The sequence below is a fragment of the Anomaloglossus baeobatrachus genome, chromosome 1 (assembly GCF_048569485.1).
Source record: "Anomaloglossus baeobatrachus isolate aAnoBae1 chromosome 1, aAnoBae1.hap1, whole genome shotgun sequence".
Lineage (NCBI taxonomy): Eukaryota > Metazoa > Chordata > Amphibia > Anura > Aromobatidae > Anomaloglossus > Anomaloglossus baeobatrachus.
In genome coordinates this window covers 647,704,649-647,723,734 of record NC_134353.1, presented here as the reverse complement: position 1 = coordinate 647,723,734, position 19,086 = coordinate 647,704,649, and the positions used below count along the sequence as shown (strand labels likewise).

Sequence of the window (19,086 nt, the reverse complement as noted above, 5' to 3'; positions counted from 1 at the left end):
AATTAAGATAGGGTGTACATCTACAGGACTGGTGACAAGGTCAATACAATACAGGCGACATATTTCTCCATGTGTTATCAATGCTTACATGATTCAGGGCACCCAAAAAGCAAGTCTTTGCAGCGGTCACATCCATTTTCTTCCAGTATACTTCTCCGAGCTGATTCCAAGCTTCTACAAGGTCTGGGTCTAATTTTACTGCCTTAGAAAGCACATCTTCTGCTTCTAGGCAATAGCTGGGATTCACATTCAGAGCCTTTCCTTTCAGCATTAAATAGAAAGCTTTGTTCTTCCAGGCATCTATGAAATAAGACAAATAGTGATGCCCAGTCCACTCCAATCTATATTCACTTGAGTCTGTCTGTTCAGGTTTTTATGAACATATGGAAATAATGTCAAAAATGGATCTATTGCATAACTAATACAAACTAAAAGAGGAGCCCAATTAATTATATGTGTCAGTCTTCTAAATGGAAGAGAAAGCTCATCAAGCAGAAGATTTTCATTTGCTCTACAACCTCAATTCCTCAAAAGTTGGGACACCAAGTAAAATGTAAAAGAAAACAAGAAGGCAATAATGTGGAAATCTGTTATAGCCATATTTCATTCACAACAGAACATAGGACATAAATCAGAAAGTGAACGTTGGACATTTTTTCACTTCATTTGAAAAATTAACTAATTTAGAAATTGATGGCAGCAACACATCCAAAAAAGCTAGGACTGGGTCAGGTCTACCATTGTGTAACATCCCCTCTGTAAACATCTGGAAAGTGAAGAGACCAATTGCTGGAGTTTGGGAGAGTAGTGTTGCCCCATTCTTGTCCGATATAGGATTCTAACTGCTCAACAGTCCTGGGTCGTCTTTTCCGGAATTCGTGATTCATAACTTGCCAAATGTTTTCCATTGGTGAAAGGTCTGGGCTGCAGGTGGCCAGTTCCTCACCTGAACGCTTCCTCTGAGAATCCATGCTGTTTTGATGGATACAGTATGTGGTTTAGAATAGTCTTATTGAAATACGCAATTTCTTTTCTGAAATAGATGTCTGCATGGAAGCAGGTGTTTTACAACCTCTATATAATGCTCTGCATTGACCGTGCCTTTCAAGATGCATATGAGTCGACCATTAGGGTTTTCGGTAGGGGTACTCTGGCGCCGGGACTACGGATACTTTACTCTCGATGGCGTTATCACAGGTGGTCGGTCCCGGTTTCGTGCCCTGGGCGCTCACTCTGCGGCTGTGGAATGGGGTTCAGGGATGATTTTGGGGATATACGTGACGCCACCTGTGGTGTCTGGTAAGCGGGATATACCAGCGCTGCCCACGGCCGATCTCTGAGGCGATGGTGACGGCAGCTTAAGATCTCTCAGCTCCCTCCCCACAGGTGGATATTTCTTATCTCAGGGTGGCAGGTGACCGAGCGGTGATGGCTGCCTTCTTCTCTGAAGGGTCCTGTAGAACGGCGGAGAGATGACACACCGAGTCCACATCAGCTTAAACAAGTCCTTTTTACTAGAATCTGGTTTATTTTGCACAGTTCACAGCAGCAACAGTTCGGTTACCAGAAGGCCAATGGTCACAAGGTTCGTCGGAGATTTGATGACAGAGTTTTTTCTCTGAGGTAACCTTTCTTTGTTTCTTTCTCGGTCTCTGCTCTGAGGGCTCTGTGACTCCCTCTTTAACCCACTCGTTAGTCTTGTCACTGGTTTTCCCAGGGGTCTGATGCTGCACGATTTCTTTATCTATCCCGCAACAGCGTCGTGAACTCGGCTTGGGGTTAGTAGTGAGACTCTTGATGGGTACCGGGACTCCTCTTATTTAGGATCCCAGGTTAACAGTCAATGGTTTTGGGGATAAACCTGACAAACCTCCTTGGTCCCGTTATACCGGTGTCGACCTGAACTCTTCAGCCGGCTCTCGCCAGACCTAAAGCGTCCCCTTTCCGTCTGGGTTACCCCTTTTCCAGTGTCTTTCTTTTCTTTTGGGGTACCCTCGCTCAGGACGTCGGGCCTATGTTATTTCTAGCCCTTCTTTCAGTCATCAATTTACTCTCATCTCTTCTTGTCACTCCTTACTGACTGACTGTCACCCAGTCATCCTGGCAACCACGTCACGTCTGACGCTCAGCTAGGCTCCACCCCCCTATGGACCTACTATATAAACAGTCCCAGGAATATGAAGGTAGGGACTGCTGAGTCAATGTTACTCAATCTAATATAAGACTCTGCATTTCTTCTCTCTTTCACCTGTGACCAAAGAGCACTGCACCTTGCTGTTAAGGTGCTGTATTCCCCTGTAGTGCCTAACCACAGGGACGCCACACATATGTCATAGATACTAATTCAACAACTTGCCATACAGAATGCAGACTTCTAAAGTGTGCGCTGATAAGCTGGATGGTCAACAGGAGGTGAGTGCCCAGCCGCAGTACTCACTTCCTGTTGATTACTCATACATCCAAAAATGGGGAGAGAGAAGCCGGCGGTGATTGGGAGCGGGTCAAGAGTGACATCACAACTTCATGTGAGCACAGATAACGCTGGAATCGCGCCACCACTGGAGGAGAGTATATGTGATAGGGTAAGAGTGTATTAAATGACCTTTATTCACTGTGAATGCAAAATGCTTATTTACTATTCATTGTATGTATTGTTACTGACCAGCCACAAGAGGCTGCTGTTTTGCATCTGCCTTTGACTGTTTGGTTACTATAGCAACAGCTCAGCTGACTTCGGCTGTGGACTTGGGAGACCTGAGGAGGTGCTGTGTGTGAGCTGAAGGGAAAGTGAGAGGTGTGAGTAACAGAAAGGAGCCGCCGCTGAAACACTTAAGTAAATTGTGAGAACACTCATGTTAGAGTTTAGTGAGGAGGACTGTGACGCGTGTGAGCAGCATCCTGTGCCGGAGACCGCCATTCTTCAGTTGCTGGCTATACTGGTCACTGTGAGAGGACCTTCAAGTCTCTGTTTATGGCAGCTGGACATCATAGTACCTGGGTACGGTAGGCTGGGCCCAGGACTGCGTGCACGCAACACTTTGTTTTGGTACCAAAACACATGTCTGTTCTGCTTAGGCCGACTATATACACAGTAAAGGCCCCGTCACACACAGAGATAAATCTTTGGCAGATCTGTGGTTGCAGTGAAATCATGGACATATTGTTCCATTTGTACACAGCACAAACCTGGCACTGATTGTCCACAATTTCACTGCAACCACAGATCTGCCGCAGATTTATCTCTGTGTGTGACAGGGCCTTAAGACTTGCTGGCTCTGGTCTGTCAGTTACATTTAAAACCTTAAAGGGACAGCGACACATGTTTGCATTGACTGTTGCTTTAGAAGGTTTCCAGGACTGTGTTGCTGAGCTTTGTGGTTTGCCTTCCCAATGTTATCATCTGCCTTATCTGTGAGGCTTCAGCAATTAAGGCTATTCAGGGGGGTTAATGGGTTTTGTTTATGTTTAGGTAGATAAAGGCCCAGTCACACTAAACTTACCAGTGATCCCAACAACGATACAACCTGATAGGGATCGCTGGTAAGTTGCTAGGAGGTCGCTGGTGAGATGTCACACTAAAGGCCACGTCACACTAAGCAACATCACTAGCAACATCGCTGCTAAGGAACAACTTTTGTGACGTAACAGCGATGTTGCTAGCGATGTTGCTGTGTGTGACATCCAGCAACAACCTGGCCCCTGCTGTGAGGTCGCTGGTTGTTGCGGAATGTGCTGGACCATTTTTTAGTTGTTGCTCTCCCGCTGTGAAGCACACATCGCTGTGTGTGACAGCGACAGAGCAACAACTAAATGTGCAGGCAGCAGGAGCCGGCTTCTGCGGACGCTGGTAACCACGGTAAACATCGGGTAACCAAGAAGCCCTTTCCTTGGTTACCCGATATTTACCTTCGTTACCAGCATCCCCGCTCTCACACTGTCAGTGCCGGCTCCCTGTTCCCTGCACTCCTAGCCACAGTACACATCGGGTTAATTACCCAATGTGTACTGTGGCTACGTGTGCAGAGAGCAGGGAGCCGGCACTGACAGCGTGAGAGCGGGGATGCTGGTAACGAAGGTAAATATCGGGTAACCAAGGAAAGGGCTTCTTGGTTACCCGATGTTTACCGTGGTTACCAGCGTCCGCAGAAGCCGGCTCCTGCTGCCTGCACATTTAGTTGTTGCTCTGTCGCTGTCACACACAGCGATGTGTGCTTCACAGCGGGAGAGCAACAACTGAAAAATGGCCCAGGACATTCAGCAACAACCAGCGACCTCACAGCAGGGGCCAGGTCGTTGCTGGATGTCACACACAGCGACATCACTAGCAACATCGCTGCTACGTCATAAAAGTTGTTCCTTAGCAGCGATGTTGCTAGCGATGTTGCTAAGTGTGACGTGGCCTTTAGTTGTAAGCTCTTGTGCTGCACCACTGGTAGGGTGTGTTTATATACACACACACACACACACACACACACACACACACACACACTTAAGGCCCCATTACACACTGAGACTTTCTAGCGATCCCACCAGCGATCCCAACCTGGCCGGGATCGCTACAAAGTCTCTGGTGAGTCGCTGGTGAGCTGTCAAACAAGCATACCTGGCCAACGACGCAGCAGCGTTTAGAGACTTTCTAGCGATCCCGGACCTGCAGAACGACCTAGCTAGTCATTGGGGACGTGTCAAAGCAGCTATTTGAAAGGGAAGTCGCTAACGAAGTCGTTGTAACGGTGTCAAACACACCGATGCATGCTACACAAAGGGACACAAAAGGACCAAAAATGGTCCTGAAAGATTTGTAGCAATCAGCGACCTCACAGCGGGGGCCAGGTCGCTGATGCGTTTCACACACTACAATATCGCTGGGGAGGTCGCTATTACGTCACAAAACCGATGACGTTACAGCGATGATGTTGCAGTGTGTAAAGGGGCCTTTACTCCTGCTATCCAGAGGGATTACTAGGTATTAGGCGACTGTTTAGACAGTCCCTTGGTTAGGCAAAGGTTGGTGAGAAGGCGGCATAAATCGCCATTACGAGTGGCGCAGCACAGGGGTGTAGGCTTTTGGCCCTGTAAATATATTGTTCTATTCTTTCTGTTTTATGCATGTTTTTTTTATTTTGGTAAAGTAAAACAATCATTTAGCAATCCAACTGCCTAGAGTCCTTTTCCTGGTGCGTGGTTTTGCTGTATACTGGGGAGCCCACCCTGTACACGACTTACATATAGGCTTTTTTATTTTAATGAGGCCAAACATGGGGAATTGGAAGGGGTTGTCCAAGTAGTAGCAAACCCTTTAAAGTTGGCAGGACATGGTCTGTGTAGTTTTCTTAAAGATTTTCCAAGTTGGATTAATCTGTCTACAGAACAGTTTTCCATTTTGCCCCAGTCCATTTGAAATGAGCTTTGGCCCACAGAAGATCGCAGTTTCTGGATTGTGTTGATATATGGATTCTCCTTTGCCAGATACAGTTTTTACTTGCATTTGTGGATTGCACGGGGAACAGTGTTCACAGATCATGATTCCTGGAAGTATTCCTGAGCTCATGCAGTGAATCCGGACATGGATTTCTCCAGAATCTCTGAATCATTTCATATTATGTACTGTAAATGGTAGGCTATTCAAAGTCTTTGCAATTTTAAATTCAGGAACATTTTTCTGAAATGGTTTCATAATTTTATACGCCGTTTTTGAGAATTTGTGAACCTCTGACCATCTTTGCTTCTGAGAGACTCTGCCTCTCTAACGTGTTCTTCTTATACGCAATCATGTAAATTGACCCTTCAACTGTTATCCATAAGTTATTATATTATTAACGGCCATCAGCACAATCTCGAGCCATTGCGACTTGATGGATCAATGTTCTGTAGGAAGATTGATCTTGTGCAAGCCTAAATAAGTTAATCAGGATCTTCTCTGCCGTTATCTTGCTTGTTTCAAGCCATTGGGTTGCTGATCTTCCTAATCAAATTGTTCCTTCTATTCTTCTGACCATTATCTCCAGTGATCGCTCTCGTTGTATGATGTTATTCATAAGTACTATTTCATTTTCGATCCTTTTCTCAACCTTGTCACCTTCTGATATTCGTTCTAAGTTCTGTTTTGAATACAACTTGGATATGAGATTTCCCAATCATTGCATTCTTGTTTTCTTTATATTCTACACAGCATCGTAACTTTTTGGAAATGGGTTTGTAAAAATGGATAGAACCAGACATATCCCATAATGAATGGAGCCCCTCTGCCTCCGCTTGCATTACTTATATAGTAAATTCATTGTTTATATTAATCCTTTATGTTCCCGAAAACGTAACAGACAAAAGGAATTTTGAAAATGCAAGTGTAAACATAGCCTGAGCATTAAAAAGGATACCAAGAAAAATAGTACAGACAGAAGACAATGTGTTATGTTACCATCAGCCTCATCCATCAAAATGATGGTTTTCTCCATTTCCTCCTTCACGTCATATTGTTTTCGGATAGCATCTTCAACACTGTGGGTTTCAAAATAGTGGTCCCGGAAAAGATACAGTTTGTCTACTAGTTCCTGCAATAGAAGAAGTAGCTGCTATAAGACAAATTCATCAAGATATGCATCACAGATTAGGCTGCTTTCACACTACGTTTTTTATAACATGCGTCATGAACTTTTTTTAACGCAAAAACGGATCCAGTGCAAATGCGTTTTCATTTCAATGCATTTGCAATGGACTCGCATCAACATGCGTTCACATGCGTTTGCGTGCGTTATAGTGAGGATCCAGCGACTTGCAGGTTTTTTTTAACTTTTTTCAAAAACTATACTTGTAGCGTTTTTGAGCTGCGTCGAAATACTGTTTTTCACTGGATCCTGACTATACTGCACGCAAACGCATGTGAACGCTGGCATGCTGATAGACAGGATCCTGCTTGCACTACTGAGCATGCCCAGAAACCAGCCTGGCGTGATCAGTCTCACTCTCCCCCTCCCACTCCTCTCTCTCTCTCCCCCGCCTGAGAGTGGTGGACGCTCGTAACCAAGGTAAATATCGGGTATCCAAGCAAAGCACTTCGCTTAGTTACCCGATGTTTACCTTGGTTACCAGCATCCGCAGCTGTCAGATGCCGGCTCCCAGTCTATCACATTCAGTTCCCCTCACTCCCGATCACATGACTTCAATGCCCGCCCATAAACTTCAAGTGACAGGATCCTGCAAAATAACACATGCGTTTGCATGCGTTTTTCTTTGTAAAAACAGGATCCACTTTTAGGCTATGTTCACACACTGCGTTTTTTACCTGCGTTTTGGGTCCGTTTTTGCTGCAGAAATTTCTTGAGAAATTCTTGTAACCTTTCTGCAGACATTCCCCAGCAAAACCTATGGCAAAATAAATTAGCTGTGCACACACTGCGTTTTTTTCTTAAGAAAATTCTTTCAGTAGATTTTCTTAAAAAAAAGAATGAGCATGTCACTTCTTTTCTGCAGCTTACTGCGTTTTTTGCCATAGATAATTGGCACAATAACGCAGGGAGCAACCAGCGGTAAAAACGCACCAAAAACGGACCGAAAACGCACCAAAAACGCACCAAAAACGCGGCAAAAACGCAGGTGCGTTTTTGGTGCGTTTTTTAACACAGGTGCACTCTTAAGAAATTTCTTAAGAAAAATCATTTTTCTAGTGTGAACATAGCCTTACAGCAAAAAAACGTTCATGACGCATGTTAAAAAAAAAAAGTAGTGTGAAAGCAGCCTTAAAGGGGTTGTCCTAACGTAACTAGTTCTCCACCTATCCACAGGTAAGGTGAATCACAACACTACCATTTCAGGGTAACATCAAGAAATACAGAATAATGTTCTCTTATTATTGCATTTTTGCTTTGTGGGGTTTTTTTTTTGCATTTTACCCTTTATTTGATGCATTTTTAATGCAGATTTGAAACAGCATCTTTTTAATGTTTTTAATTATTTCTTTAAAGAGAATCTGTCACCTTTTTAAAATGGATTTTACCAGCACACACAGGATTAATCTGCAGGTTAACAGCATTGCAATACTGGCTGGCTGGCAAGTTTAAACAGCCGCTACTTCAAATCTGCATCAAAAATGCATCAAATAAAAGGGTAAAAAAACGAAAAACCAACAGGAAAAACACAATTAAAGAAGCTTGTTAGGGCCGTATACAGTGTGTCCGTAAAGTAATGGTGCACTTTTGACCGGTCACAGGAAAGTAACAAAAGACGATGTAAATGTGAAATCTGCACCAAATAAAAGGAAACCCTCCCAGCTTCTATAGGATGACGTGGCAGCATGTGCGCATGAATAGGTATGAAACTGGGAGCGTTTTTCTTTTATTTGGTGCAGATTTCACATTTCTATCGTCTTTTGTTGCTTTCCTGTGACCGGTCAAAAGTGCACCATTACTTTACGGACACACTGTATATCAGAAGAGACAGCACTCAGACCAATGATAGGTAATGGGGCAGTGCTGATTTGCATTTGTTTTTCTCATAGAAATTTGAGATAAGAAAAAAAACTACAGCATGCTGCAATTTCATGGGCAAATCAGATACCACTGATTTGGTCTAAGTACAAAATCTGCCGTGCTCATTGCTGCTCCATAATCTATGGGACTACCAGAAACAGAGGAGGGCTATGCTCAGACCAGAGTACAAGATCCGCCGTGCTCACCTCTGCTCCATAATCTATGGGATTATCGGAGACAGAGGAGGACTATGCTCAGACCAGAGTACAAGATCCACCGTGCTCACCTCTGCTCCATTATCTAAAGGGACTACTGGAGACAGAGGAAGGCTATGCTCAGACCACAGTACAAGATCCGCCGTGCTCACCTCTGCTCCATAATCTATGGGATTATCGGAGACAGAGGAGGACTATGCTCAGACCAGAGTACAAGATCCACCGTGCTCACCTCTGCTCCATTATCTAAAGGGACTACTGGAGACAGAGGAGGGCTATGCTCAGACCACAGAACAAGATTCGCTGTGCTCACCTCTGCTCCACTATCTAAGGGACTACCGGAGACAGAGGAGGGCTATGCTGAGACCAGAGTACAAGATCCGCCATGCTCACCTCTGCTACATAATCTATGGGACTACCTGAAACAGAGGAGGGCTATGCTCAGACCAATGTACAAGATCCGCCATGCTCACCTCTGCTCCATTATCTAAGGGACTACCGGAAACAGTGGGGGGCTGTGCTCAGACCAGAGTACAAGATCCGCCATGCTCACCTCTGCTACATAATCTATGGGACTACCTGAAACAGAGGAGGGCTATGCTCAGACCAATGTACAAGATCCGCCATGCTCACCTCTGCTCCATTATCTAAGGGACTACCGGAAACAGTGGGGGGCTGTGCTCAGACCAGAGTACAAGATCCGCCATGCTCACCTCTGCTACATAATCTATGGGACTACCTGAAACAGAGGAGGGCTATGCTCAGACCAATGTACAAGATCCGCCATGCTCACCTCTGCTCCATTATCTAAGGGACTACCTGAAACAGAGGAGGGCTATGCTCAGACCAATGTACAAGATCCGCCGTGCTCATCTCTGCTCCATTATCTAAGGGACTACCAGAAACAGCCGTGCTCAGCGCTGCCCCCACCAGTTCTCAGCACTCGGAGCCCCACTCTCCAGATGACAATCCTAAAGTTATCTATCCCATTCTTAAGGAATACCTATTCTAGGAATACCCTGTAATTGGCTGCCATGAGAAGTGGAGGACACAACACATGAGCTCTGCCTGGTGGACAATGTGGGCTATTCATTACAAGCAGCACAAGGGGAGGGGAGGAGGTGTCTATAGCAGCGGCCCTGGAGCAGCACCGCCGGCGCTGATTGGCTCCTATGCTCCATGTTTGGCACTGTGCTGCCCTGACAGGAGTTGTTTGCTCCTACACCTCTGCACAATCACTACCAGCGGCCGGGGTTGCTATAGCAACAAACAATAAGTGAAAGAGAGACCGCAGAAACTCTCCAGTAAGAAGCGGCCGTACGCCTCACACAGCAGCACTTCATAGCCAGCCGCTCTATGGGTCAGTGTGAGCCTGCAGACAGTGACCGAACCAAACACACCCTGCGCAGCGGCCATTACTGGTCACGGAGAACATGACGGGCTCTGCCCCGTGGCCTGGACCCACCTGCAACCGACCCCTCACGTCAGCCTCGGTCTCCACTCCCCCTTCAGCCATAATTTCTGAAGAGTACACACCAAACTCTTCTGGGCTAAAGGACCTGTGATGATGTCATAACCATGTGACCAGTCACGTGGGGAGGAGGAGCTTCACGGAAGTGTGTGTGTACACTAGTGATGGGAAATCTAGTTCATTTTGGTGATTAGTTCACCATGAACTAGTTCACTGAAAAGATTAGTTCAAAAGATTAGTTCATTTAGTTCATTTAGTTCAGTATTTCTCTGGAGGAGCTGATAGGAAATGCATCATGTGACCTGTGAACTAAATGAACTATATGAGCTGCTGAACTAAATGTTGTATTGAGAATGAATCAGGACAGTCTAGTTCAGTCTGATGCATCTCACTGAGCCCAGCAGCGCCCCCTGTGGTAGTGTAGAGTACTGACTCATAATGAATGTGTATGAGGAGCCCAGCAGCGCCCCCTGTGGTAGTGTAGAGTACTGACTCATAATGACTGTGTATGAGGAGCCCAGCAGCGCCCCCTGTGGTAGTGTAGAGTACTGACTCATAATGAATGTGTATGAGGGAGCCCAGCAGCGCCCCCTGTGGTAGTGTAGAGTACTGACTCATAATGAATGTGTATGAGGAGCCCAGCAGCGCCACCTGTGGTAGTGTAGAGTACTGACCCATAATCAATGTGTATGAGGAGCCCAGCAGCGCCCCCTGTGGTAGTGTAGAGTACTGACTCATAATGACTGTGTATGAGGAGCCCAGCAGCGCCCCCTGTGGTAGTGTAGAGTACTGACTCATAATGAATGTGTATGAGCGAACCCAGCAGCGCCCCCTGTGGTAGTGTAGAGTACTGACTCATAATGAATGTGTATGAGCGAGCTGAGAAGCAGTTCAGCAGCCACCATTTTCAGAACACAACATGAGCCAGTGGTAAAGATTTTAGCAAGACTGATCTAGGCTACAGGAGGCTGCTCCTCTACAAGAGGGTGATCCTATCACAGACAGGTGAGGGGCATGAAACACACAGAACCACTCTCTCTCATACACACATATGAGCTGTGTCTGTCTACTCTGCAATTTCAGTTTTTATTATTATTATTATTATTATTATTATTATTATTCTATTTGTATTTGATGTGTGGTCTAGTGTTTTACTACCTTCTTTTCCAGCATCAGGAGCTATAAGGAGCCAGTGTGAGAGCAGGAGCCTCCTGGAGCTGTAGAGGATCACTCTGTCTCCTCACACTGCTGTTTAGTTCAAAAGATTAGTTCATTTAGTTCAGTATCTCTCTGGAGGAGCTGACAGGAAATGCATCATGTGACCTGTGAACTAAATGAACTATATGAGCTGCTGAACTAAATGTTGTATTGAGAATGAATCAGAGCAGCCTAGTTCAGTCTGATGCATCTCACTGAGCCCAGAAACACACACAGAAACACGCTCTCTCATACACACATATGAGCAGTGTCTTGTCTACTCTGCAATTTCAGTTTTTATTATTACTATTTGTATTTGATGTGTGATCTAGTGTTTTACTACCTCCTTTTCCAGCATCCGGAGTTATATAGAGCCAGTGTGAGAGCAGGAGCCTCCTGGAGCTGTAGTGGATCTCTGTCTCCTCACACTTTCTGTTTAGTTCATAATGAACTAATCTCTGTCAGGATGGTGAACTAGATGAACTAGTTCACTCTGAGGAGTAGTTCATTTTGAACTACTCACTCACGAACTACCCATCACTAGTGTACACTGTATGTTCGTTGTATACACTCCTCTGTAGTCTGTACTGTAGCCGCACACACCTATGTTGTACACACACACACCCCTCTGCACTGTATGTTGTACATACCTCTGTACTGTAAGCAGTACACACACCCCTCTCTGTACTGTATGTTATACACACCCCTCTCTGTACTGTATGTTATACACACCCCTCTGTACTGTATGTTATACACACCCCTCTCTGTACTGTAAGTTATACACACCCCTCTGTACTGTATGTTATACACACCCCTCTCTGTACTGTGTGTTATACACACCCCTCTGTACTGTATGTTATACACACCCCTCTCTGTACTGTATGTTATACACACCCCTCTCTGTACTGTATGTTATACACACCCCTCTGTACTGTATGTTATACACACCCCTCTCTGTACTGTATGTTATACACACCCCTCTCTGTACTGTATGTTATACACACCCCTCTCTGTACTGTATGTTATACACACACCCCTCTGTACTGTATGTTATACACACCCCTCTGTACTGTATGTTATACACACCCCTCTCTGTACTGTGTTATACACACCCCTCTCTGTACTGTATGTTATACACACACCCCTCTGTACTGTATGTTATACACACACCCCTCTGTACTGTATGTTATACACACCCCTCTGTACTGTATGTTATACACACACCCCTCTGTACTGTATGTTATACACACACCCCTCTGTACTGTATGTTATACACACACCCCTCTGTACTGTATGTTATACACACCCCTCTGTACTGTATGTTATACACACCCCTCTCTGTACTGTATGTTATACACACCCCTCTCTGTACTGTATGTTATACACACACCCCTCTGTACTGTATGTTATACACACCCCTCTGTACTGTATGTTATACACACCCCTCTCTGTACTGTATGTTATACACACCCCTCTGTACTGTATGTTATACACACCCCTCTCTGTACTGTAAGTTATACACACCCCTCTGTACTGTATGTTATACACACCCCTCTGTACTGTATGTTATACACACCCCTCTCTGTACTGTGTTATACACACCCCTCTCTGTACTGTATGTTATACACACCCCTCTCTGTACTGTATGTTATACACACACCCCTCTGTACTGTATGTTATACACACCCCTCTGTACTGTATGTTATACACACCCCTCTGTACTGTATGTTATACACACCCCTCTCTGTACTGTGTTATACACACCCCTCTCTGTACTGTATGTTATACACACCCCTCTGTACTGTATGTTATACACACCCCTCTGTACTGTATGTTATACACACCCCTCTCTGTACTGTATGTTATACACACCCCTCTCTGTACTGTATGTTATACACACACCCCTCTGCACTGTATGTTGTACATACCTCTGTACTGTAAGCAGTACACACACCCCTCTCTGTACTGTATGTTATACACACCCCTCTCTGTACTGTATGTTATACACACACCCCTCTGTACTGTATGTTATACACACCCCTCTGTACTGTATGTTATACACACCCCTCTCTGTACTGTGTGTTATACACACCCCTCTCTGTACTGTATGTTATACACACCCCTCTCTGTACTGTATGTTATACACACCCCTCTCTGTACTGTATGTTATACACACCCCTCTGTACTGTATGTTGTACACACACCCCTCTCTGTACTGTATGTTATACACACCCCTCTCTGTACTGTATGTTATACACACCCCTCTCTGTACTGTATGTTATACACACCCCTCTCTGTACTGTATGTTATACACACCCCTCTGTACTGTATGTTGTACACACACCCCTCTCTGTACTGTATGTTATACACACCCCTCTCTGTACTGTGTGTTATACACACCCCTCTCTGTACTGTATGTTATACACACCCCTCTCTATACTGTATGTTATACACACCCCTCTCTGTACTGTATGTTATACACACCCCTCTGTACTGTATGTTGTACACACACCCCTCTCTGTACTGTATGTTATACACACCCCTCTCTGTACTGTATGTTATACACACCCCTCTCTGTACTGTATGTTATACACACCCCTCTCTGTACTGTATGTTATACACACCCCTCTGTACTGTATGTTGTACACACACCCCTCTCTGTACTGTATGTTATACACACCCCTCTCTGTACTGTATGTTATACACACCCCTCTCTGTACTGTGTGTTATACACACCCCTCTCTGTACTGTATGTTATACACACCCCTCTCTGTACTGTATGTTATACACACCCCTCTCTGTACTGTATGTTATACACACCCCTCTCTGTACTGTATGTTATACACACCCCTCTCTGTACTGTATGTTGTACACACCCCTCTCTGTACTGTATGTTATACACACCCCTCTCTGTACTGTATGTTATACACACACCCCTCTGTACTGTATGTTATACACACCCCTCTCTGTACTGTAAGCTGTACACACACCCCTCTCTGTACTGTATGTTATACACACCCCTCTCTGTACTGTAAGCTGTACACACACCTCTCTCTGTACTGTAAGCTGTACACACACCCCTCTCTGTACTGTATGTTATACACACCCCTCTCTGTACTGTATGTTATACACACCCCTCTCTGTACTGTATGTTATACACACCCCTCTCTGTACTGTATGTTATACACACCCCTCTCTGTACTGTATGTTGTACACACACCCCTCTCTGTACTGTATGTTATACACACCCCTCTCTGTACTGTATGTTATACACACCCCTCTCTGTACTGTATGTTATACACACCCCTCTCTGTACTGTATGTTGTACACACACCCCTCTCTGTACTGTGTACCCCTCTCTGTACTGTGTGTTATACACACCCCTCTCTGTACTGTGTGTTATACACACCCCTCTCTGTACGGTATGTTATACACACCCCTCTCTGTACTGTATGTTATACACACCCCTCTCTGTACTGTGTGTTATACACACCTCTGTAGTCTGTACTGTATGTTATACACACCCCTCTCTGTACTGTATGTTATACACACCTGTGTACTGTATGTAATACACACCCCTCTCTGTACTGTATGTAATACACACCCCTCTCTGTACTGTATGTTATACACACCCCTCTCTGTACTGTATGTTATACACACCCCTCTCTGTACTGTATGTTATACACACCTCTGTACTGTATGTTATACACACCCCTCTCTGTACTGTATGTTATACACACCCCTCTCTGTACTGTATGTTATACACACACCCCTCTGTACTGTATGTTATACACACTCTCTCTGTACTGTAAGCTGTACACACACCCCTCTCTGTACTGTATGTTATACACACCCCTCTCTGTACTGTAAGCTGTACACACACCCCTCTCTGTACTGTATGTTATACACACCCCTCTCTGTACTGTATGTTATACACACCCCTCTCTGTACTGTATGTTATACACACCCCTCTCTGTACTGTATGTTATACACACCCCTCTCTGTACTGTATGTTGTACACACACCCCTCTCTGTACTGTATGTTATACACACCCCTCTCTGTACTGTATGTTATACACACCCCTCTCTGTACTGTATGTTATACACACCCCTCTCTGTACTGTATGTTGTACACACACCCCTCTCTGTACTGTGTACCCCTCTCTGTACTGTGTGTTATACACACCCCTCTCTGTACTGTGTGTTATACACACCACTCTCTGTACGGTATGTTATACACACCCCTCTCTGTACTGTATGTTATACACACCCCTCTCTGTACTGTGTGTTATACACACCTCTGTAGTCTGTACTGTATGTTATACACACCCTTCTCTGTACTGTATGTTATACACACCTCTGTACTGTATGTAATACACACCCCTCTCTGTACTGTATGTTATACACACCCCTCTCTGTACTGTATGTTATACACACCTCTGTACTGTATGTTATATACACCCCTCTCTGTACTGTATGTTATGCACACCCCTCTCTGTACTGTAAGCTGTACACACACCCCTCTCTGTACTGTATGTTATACACACCCCTCTCTGTACTGTAAGCTGTACACACACCCCTCTCTGTACTGTATGTTATACACACCCCTCTCTGTACTGTATGTTACACAAACACCCCTCTGTACTGTATGTTATACACACCCCTCTCTGTACTGTAAGCTGTACACACACCCCTCTCTGTACTGTATGTTATACACACCCCTCTGTACTGTATGTTATATGTGAGGCCCCACCAGTGATGTGTCGGTGTCGGTGCGTTACCTTCAGGGACTCCACGTTGCTGGATCTCCGTCACTGGTAGGAAATCTTCTGTTTTGATCGTGACGCCACTCTCAGTATTGCGGTCAGTGGGGACCGCCACTGCAGGTTAGGGGACGCCTGGGGCTGATGGTGGGTGCAGTCGGATGTAGTAGCCTCCTGAGAGTGAGGCAAGCCCCAGGGCCCTGTGTAGGTTTGTAGTACCACAAGTCGCAGAATGACCACACAGGCAGGATGTCTTTTAGGGTTTTTACTCACATTTGATGGCAGGGTGAGTAACCCGGGCGTAGCTGGGATGAACCAGGTGGGAACCAGGTATCCTTCAGGCTGACTTTATGAGGGTGACTACTGACTCGCCTTCCTTAGCCCTTGGTGGTTTGGGGTGACCCCGACTTTTAGTCCCTATGGGGGTCACCCAGGGAAGATGCTGCAGCCTCTCTCTCCCCTTCGTTCGCCGTATGCTTGTTCCCCGGACCAGGCCACTCCAGCTGCTTGCCTCCTGTGACCTATGGGCCCTCGCTGTGGTTACGTGGCTGCGGCTTTTGTGGTGTTGTGGTGTGGGCTTTGAGAGCCCCACACCGGCAGGTTTAGCAGGGAAAGGTGGATCTATCCTCGCTTCGGGATCTGCCGCCCGGTTGGGCCTGGTGCTCTCTAGCAGTCTCCTTACTTCCCACTCCGTTGCACTCCCTAGCTGAAGCTGGCTTTCAGGTAGCACTCCTAGTTGACCGTTCTCCCCCGTCAATAGCCACTGCGCGGGCGCTGTTAGACAGCACAAGCCCCACAGGTCTGCTCCTTCCTGAGCCCTATGGAGTTCTCTCTCTAACTGACTCACTGCCCCTCCTCTCCTGTTCTTGCCTACGCCACCTAGCAACCAGACTCTCCACCACACCCCTTGAGAGGAGATGGAGGCTCTACCCCCTCCACTATTCCAGTGAAGGTGAAGGCTTGCCCCCTCCTGGGATCCCCAGGGGTCCTCTCATGGGTACATGTGTGAGACCTGGTCACTATGCGCCTGTGTTCCACACCCCGGTCAGCCTTCTGGATTACCTGTATTGTACTGTCCCCAGCATGGGTGCAGTACTCAGTGGTGCCTGACCAGGTCAGGGGCGCCACATTCCCCCTTAGTTATCACCAGCACGTCCTCGGGCTGCAAGACAACATTTTAAAATGCATAAAACATTAAAACATGTAAAACATTTTTAAAACCACCAGGTATCAGACATCACCACCCTCCACCCACAAGTCCGTTAACCCACCCAAAACCCTCTCAGGAGGCAGGTCACCGGTCCTGTTGGTAACCAGGTCTGGGCCATCCGTTTCCCCAGACCTTTCCTCCAATCTTCCTCTCCCGTTGGCCGCGACTTCAGCCACTTCTGGCAGGATGTAGAGGCGGCTTTCATGGGCTGGTGGTTTCAGGGTCTACCTGGCCTGGTGGATCCGCGCCTTCAGCCCCTTCTGGCAGGATGTAGAGGCGGCCTCCACAGTTGGTGCTGACCAGGTACCCTCTTTGTGGTGGTGAGCCAAGGCCCCATAAACAGGCGTGCTCTCTGGTCGCAAGTGAGCCAAGGCCCTATATACGGACGGACTCCTCCTGGTTGCAGACGAGCCAAGCCCCTAAACAGGCTGGCTCTGGTGGCGGTGCCACTGGTGTAACTATTTACACTGCGAGAGTTTGTGGCTATAGCAAGTTCATAGCCTTAAAGTTTATTTCTCACAATAGTTTTTGTGGGCACATGCTTAAACAATAACGTTGCAAACTTTTCAACTTGTCAAACTGGTCAAACTTTCGGTACTTCTTTCTTTACTTTACTCCTCGGTACCAGGGCTTTGGCCTATTGGGCTACGGCACCTGCTGTTTTCTTGCTCCTTGTCATCCTCTGAGGTAGTTTCATCTGTAGGCTCTTTGTCTTTTCTTTCTAGATCTTCATCTGTTTCCTTTTCTGCATCTGTTTCTTTATCTCTGTCTTTTCTTTCTTCTTTGGGACATGGTGCTACGTCTAAGGCATAGTAGCCCCTTTCTCCTTGATGCAAGGTGAACTGTACTGCGTCTCCAATTTTCAAATTTCTGCCTGAATGTCCTCTGGGCAGGTGGGCTTGAACATCTCTCCGATTCACAAATATGCCCTCTTTTATTCCTCTTGCTACAATAAAGCCGTATCCGCTTTTCAAATTGAAGTCCTCCACAACTCCTCTGCAAAGGGGTCCTCTGACCTGGGCTTTGGATCTTCTCAGGGCTCGTTTTTCTTGCAGGTCTCTGGCTGTGACTTCTCTCTGCTCTGGAGACTGTGGTGTTGGAGGATACTTTGCTCTGCTGCGCCGTGTCTTGCGGGCTGGGTTCATGCCTGCAGGCTCCCAGGTGAGGTCTTTGGGCTGATCTTCGTCAGCAGACGGGGTCAGGTCTTCCTCATCCCAGCGAGAATAGGGCAGCATCTCTGGCTCTGGGTATGGGTCCACTGCTGGTGGCACTGGAGTCGGAGTCAGCCCCTCAGCTTCCTGGCCTCCCCTCCCCCTTAGTTCTTCGCTGCACTCTGGTTGTGGCAGCGTTGGGGATGAGTGTTCTTCAGCTGGCCCAGGCGGTGGACTCTCCGGCGCAGCTGCAGGGGTTGCCTGAATCTCCTTGGGGGTATACGGAGGGAGCAGATACCGATCCACCATCTCTTGTGGGAACTGGGCCTCTAGGTCAGCCTTCAGCTTCCAGTATTCGGGGTCCTCTCCTATCAGGGTCTTCCTAGCAGGGACCTCTTTGGACTGGGGAGCGGTGTCTGCTCTGGCCTTGCAGGCCGGGGAAAATAGTGATGCAATCTCTTGGCGGGCCGCGCCCTGTATGGCGGCGGCCTGGTCTTGGCGGGCCGCGCCTGGCATGGCGGCGGCCTGGTCTTGGCGGGCCGCGCCCTGTATGGCGGCGGCCTGGTCTTGGCGGGCCGCGCCTGGCATGGCGGGGGCCTGGTCTTGGCGGGCCG

General features: G+C 46.6%; 1 protein-coding gene across 1 annotated transcript in view; it reads right to left on the bottom strand.

Annotated features, from left to right (window-relative positions):
- Positions 1 to 10,256, bottom strand: part of TTC5 (tetratricopeptide repeat domain 5) — a 32,236-nt gene extending 21,980 nt beyond the window's left edge. Inside the window, exons 1-3 of the mRNA XM_075341348.1 lie at positions 10,146 to 10,256; positions 6,419 to 6,551; positions 89 to 300 (exon numbers count right to left, since the gene is read on the bottom strand). Coding sequence (XP_075197463.1) covers positions 89 to 300; positions 6,419 to 6,551; positions 10,146 to 10,196 — 396 coding nt within the window. The 5' untranslated portion in view covers positions 10,197 to 10,256. The remainder of the gene's footprint in view (positions 1 to 88; positions 301 to 6,418; positions 6,552 to 10,145) is intronic.
- Positions 10,257 to 19,086: the final 8,830 nt, after the last annotated feature.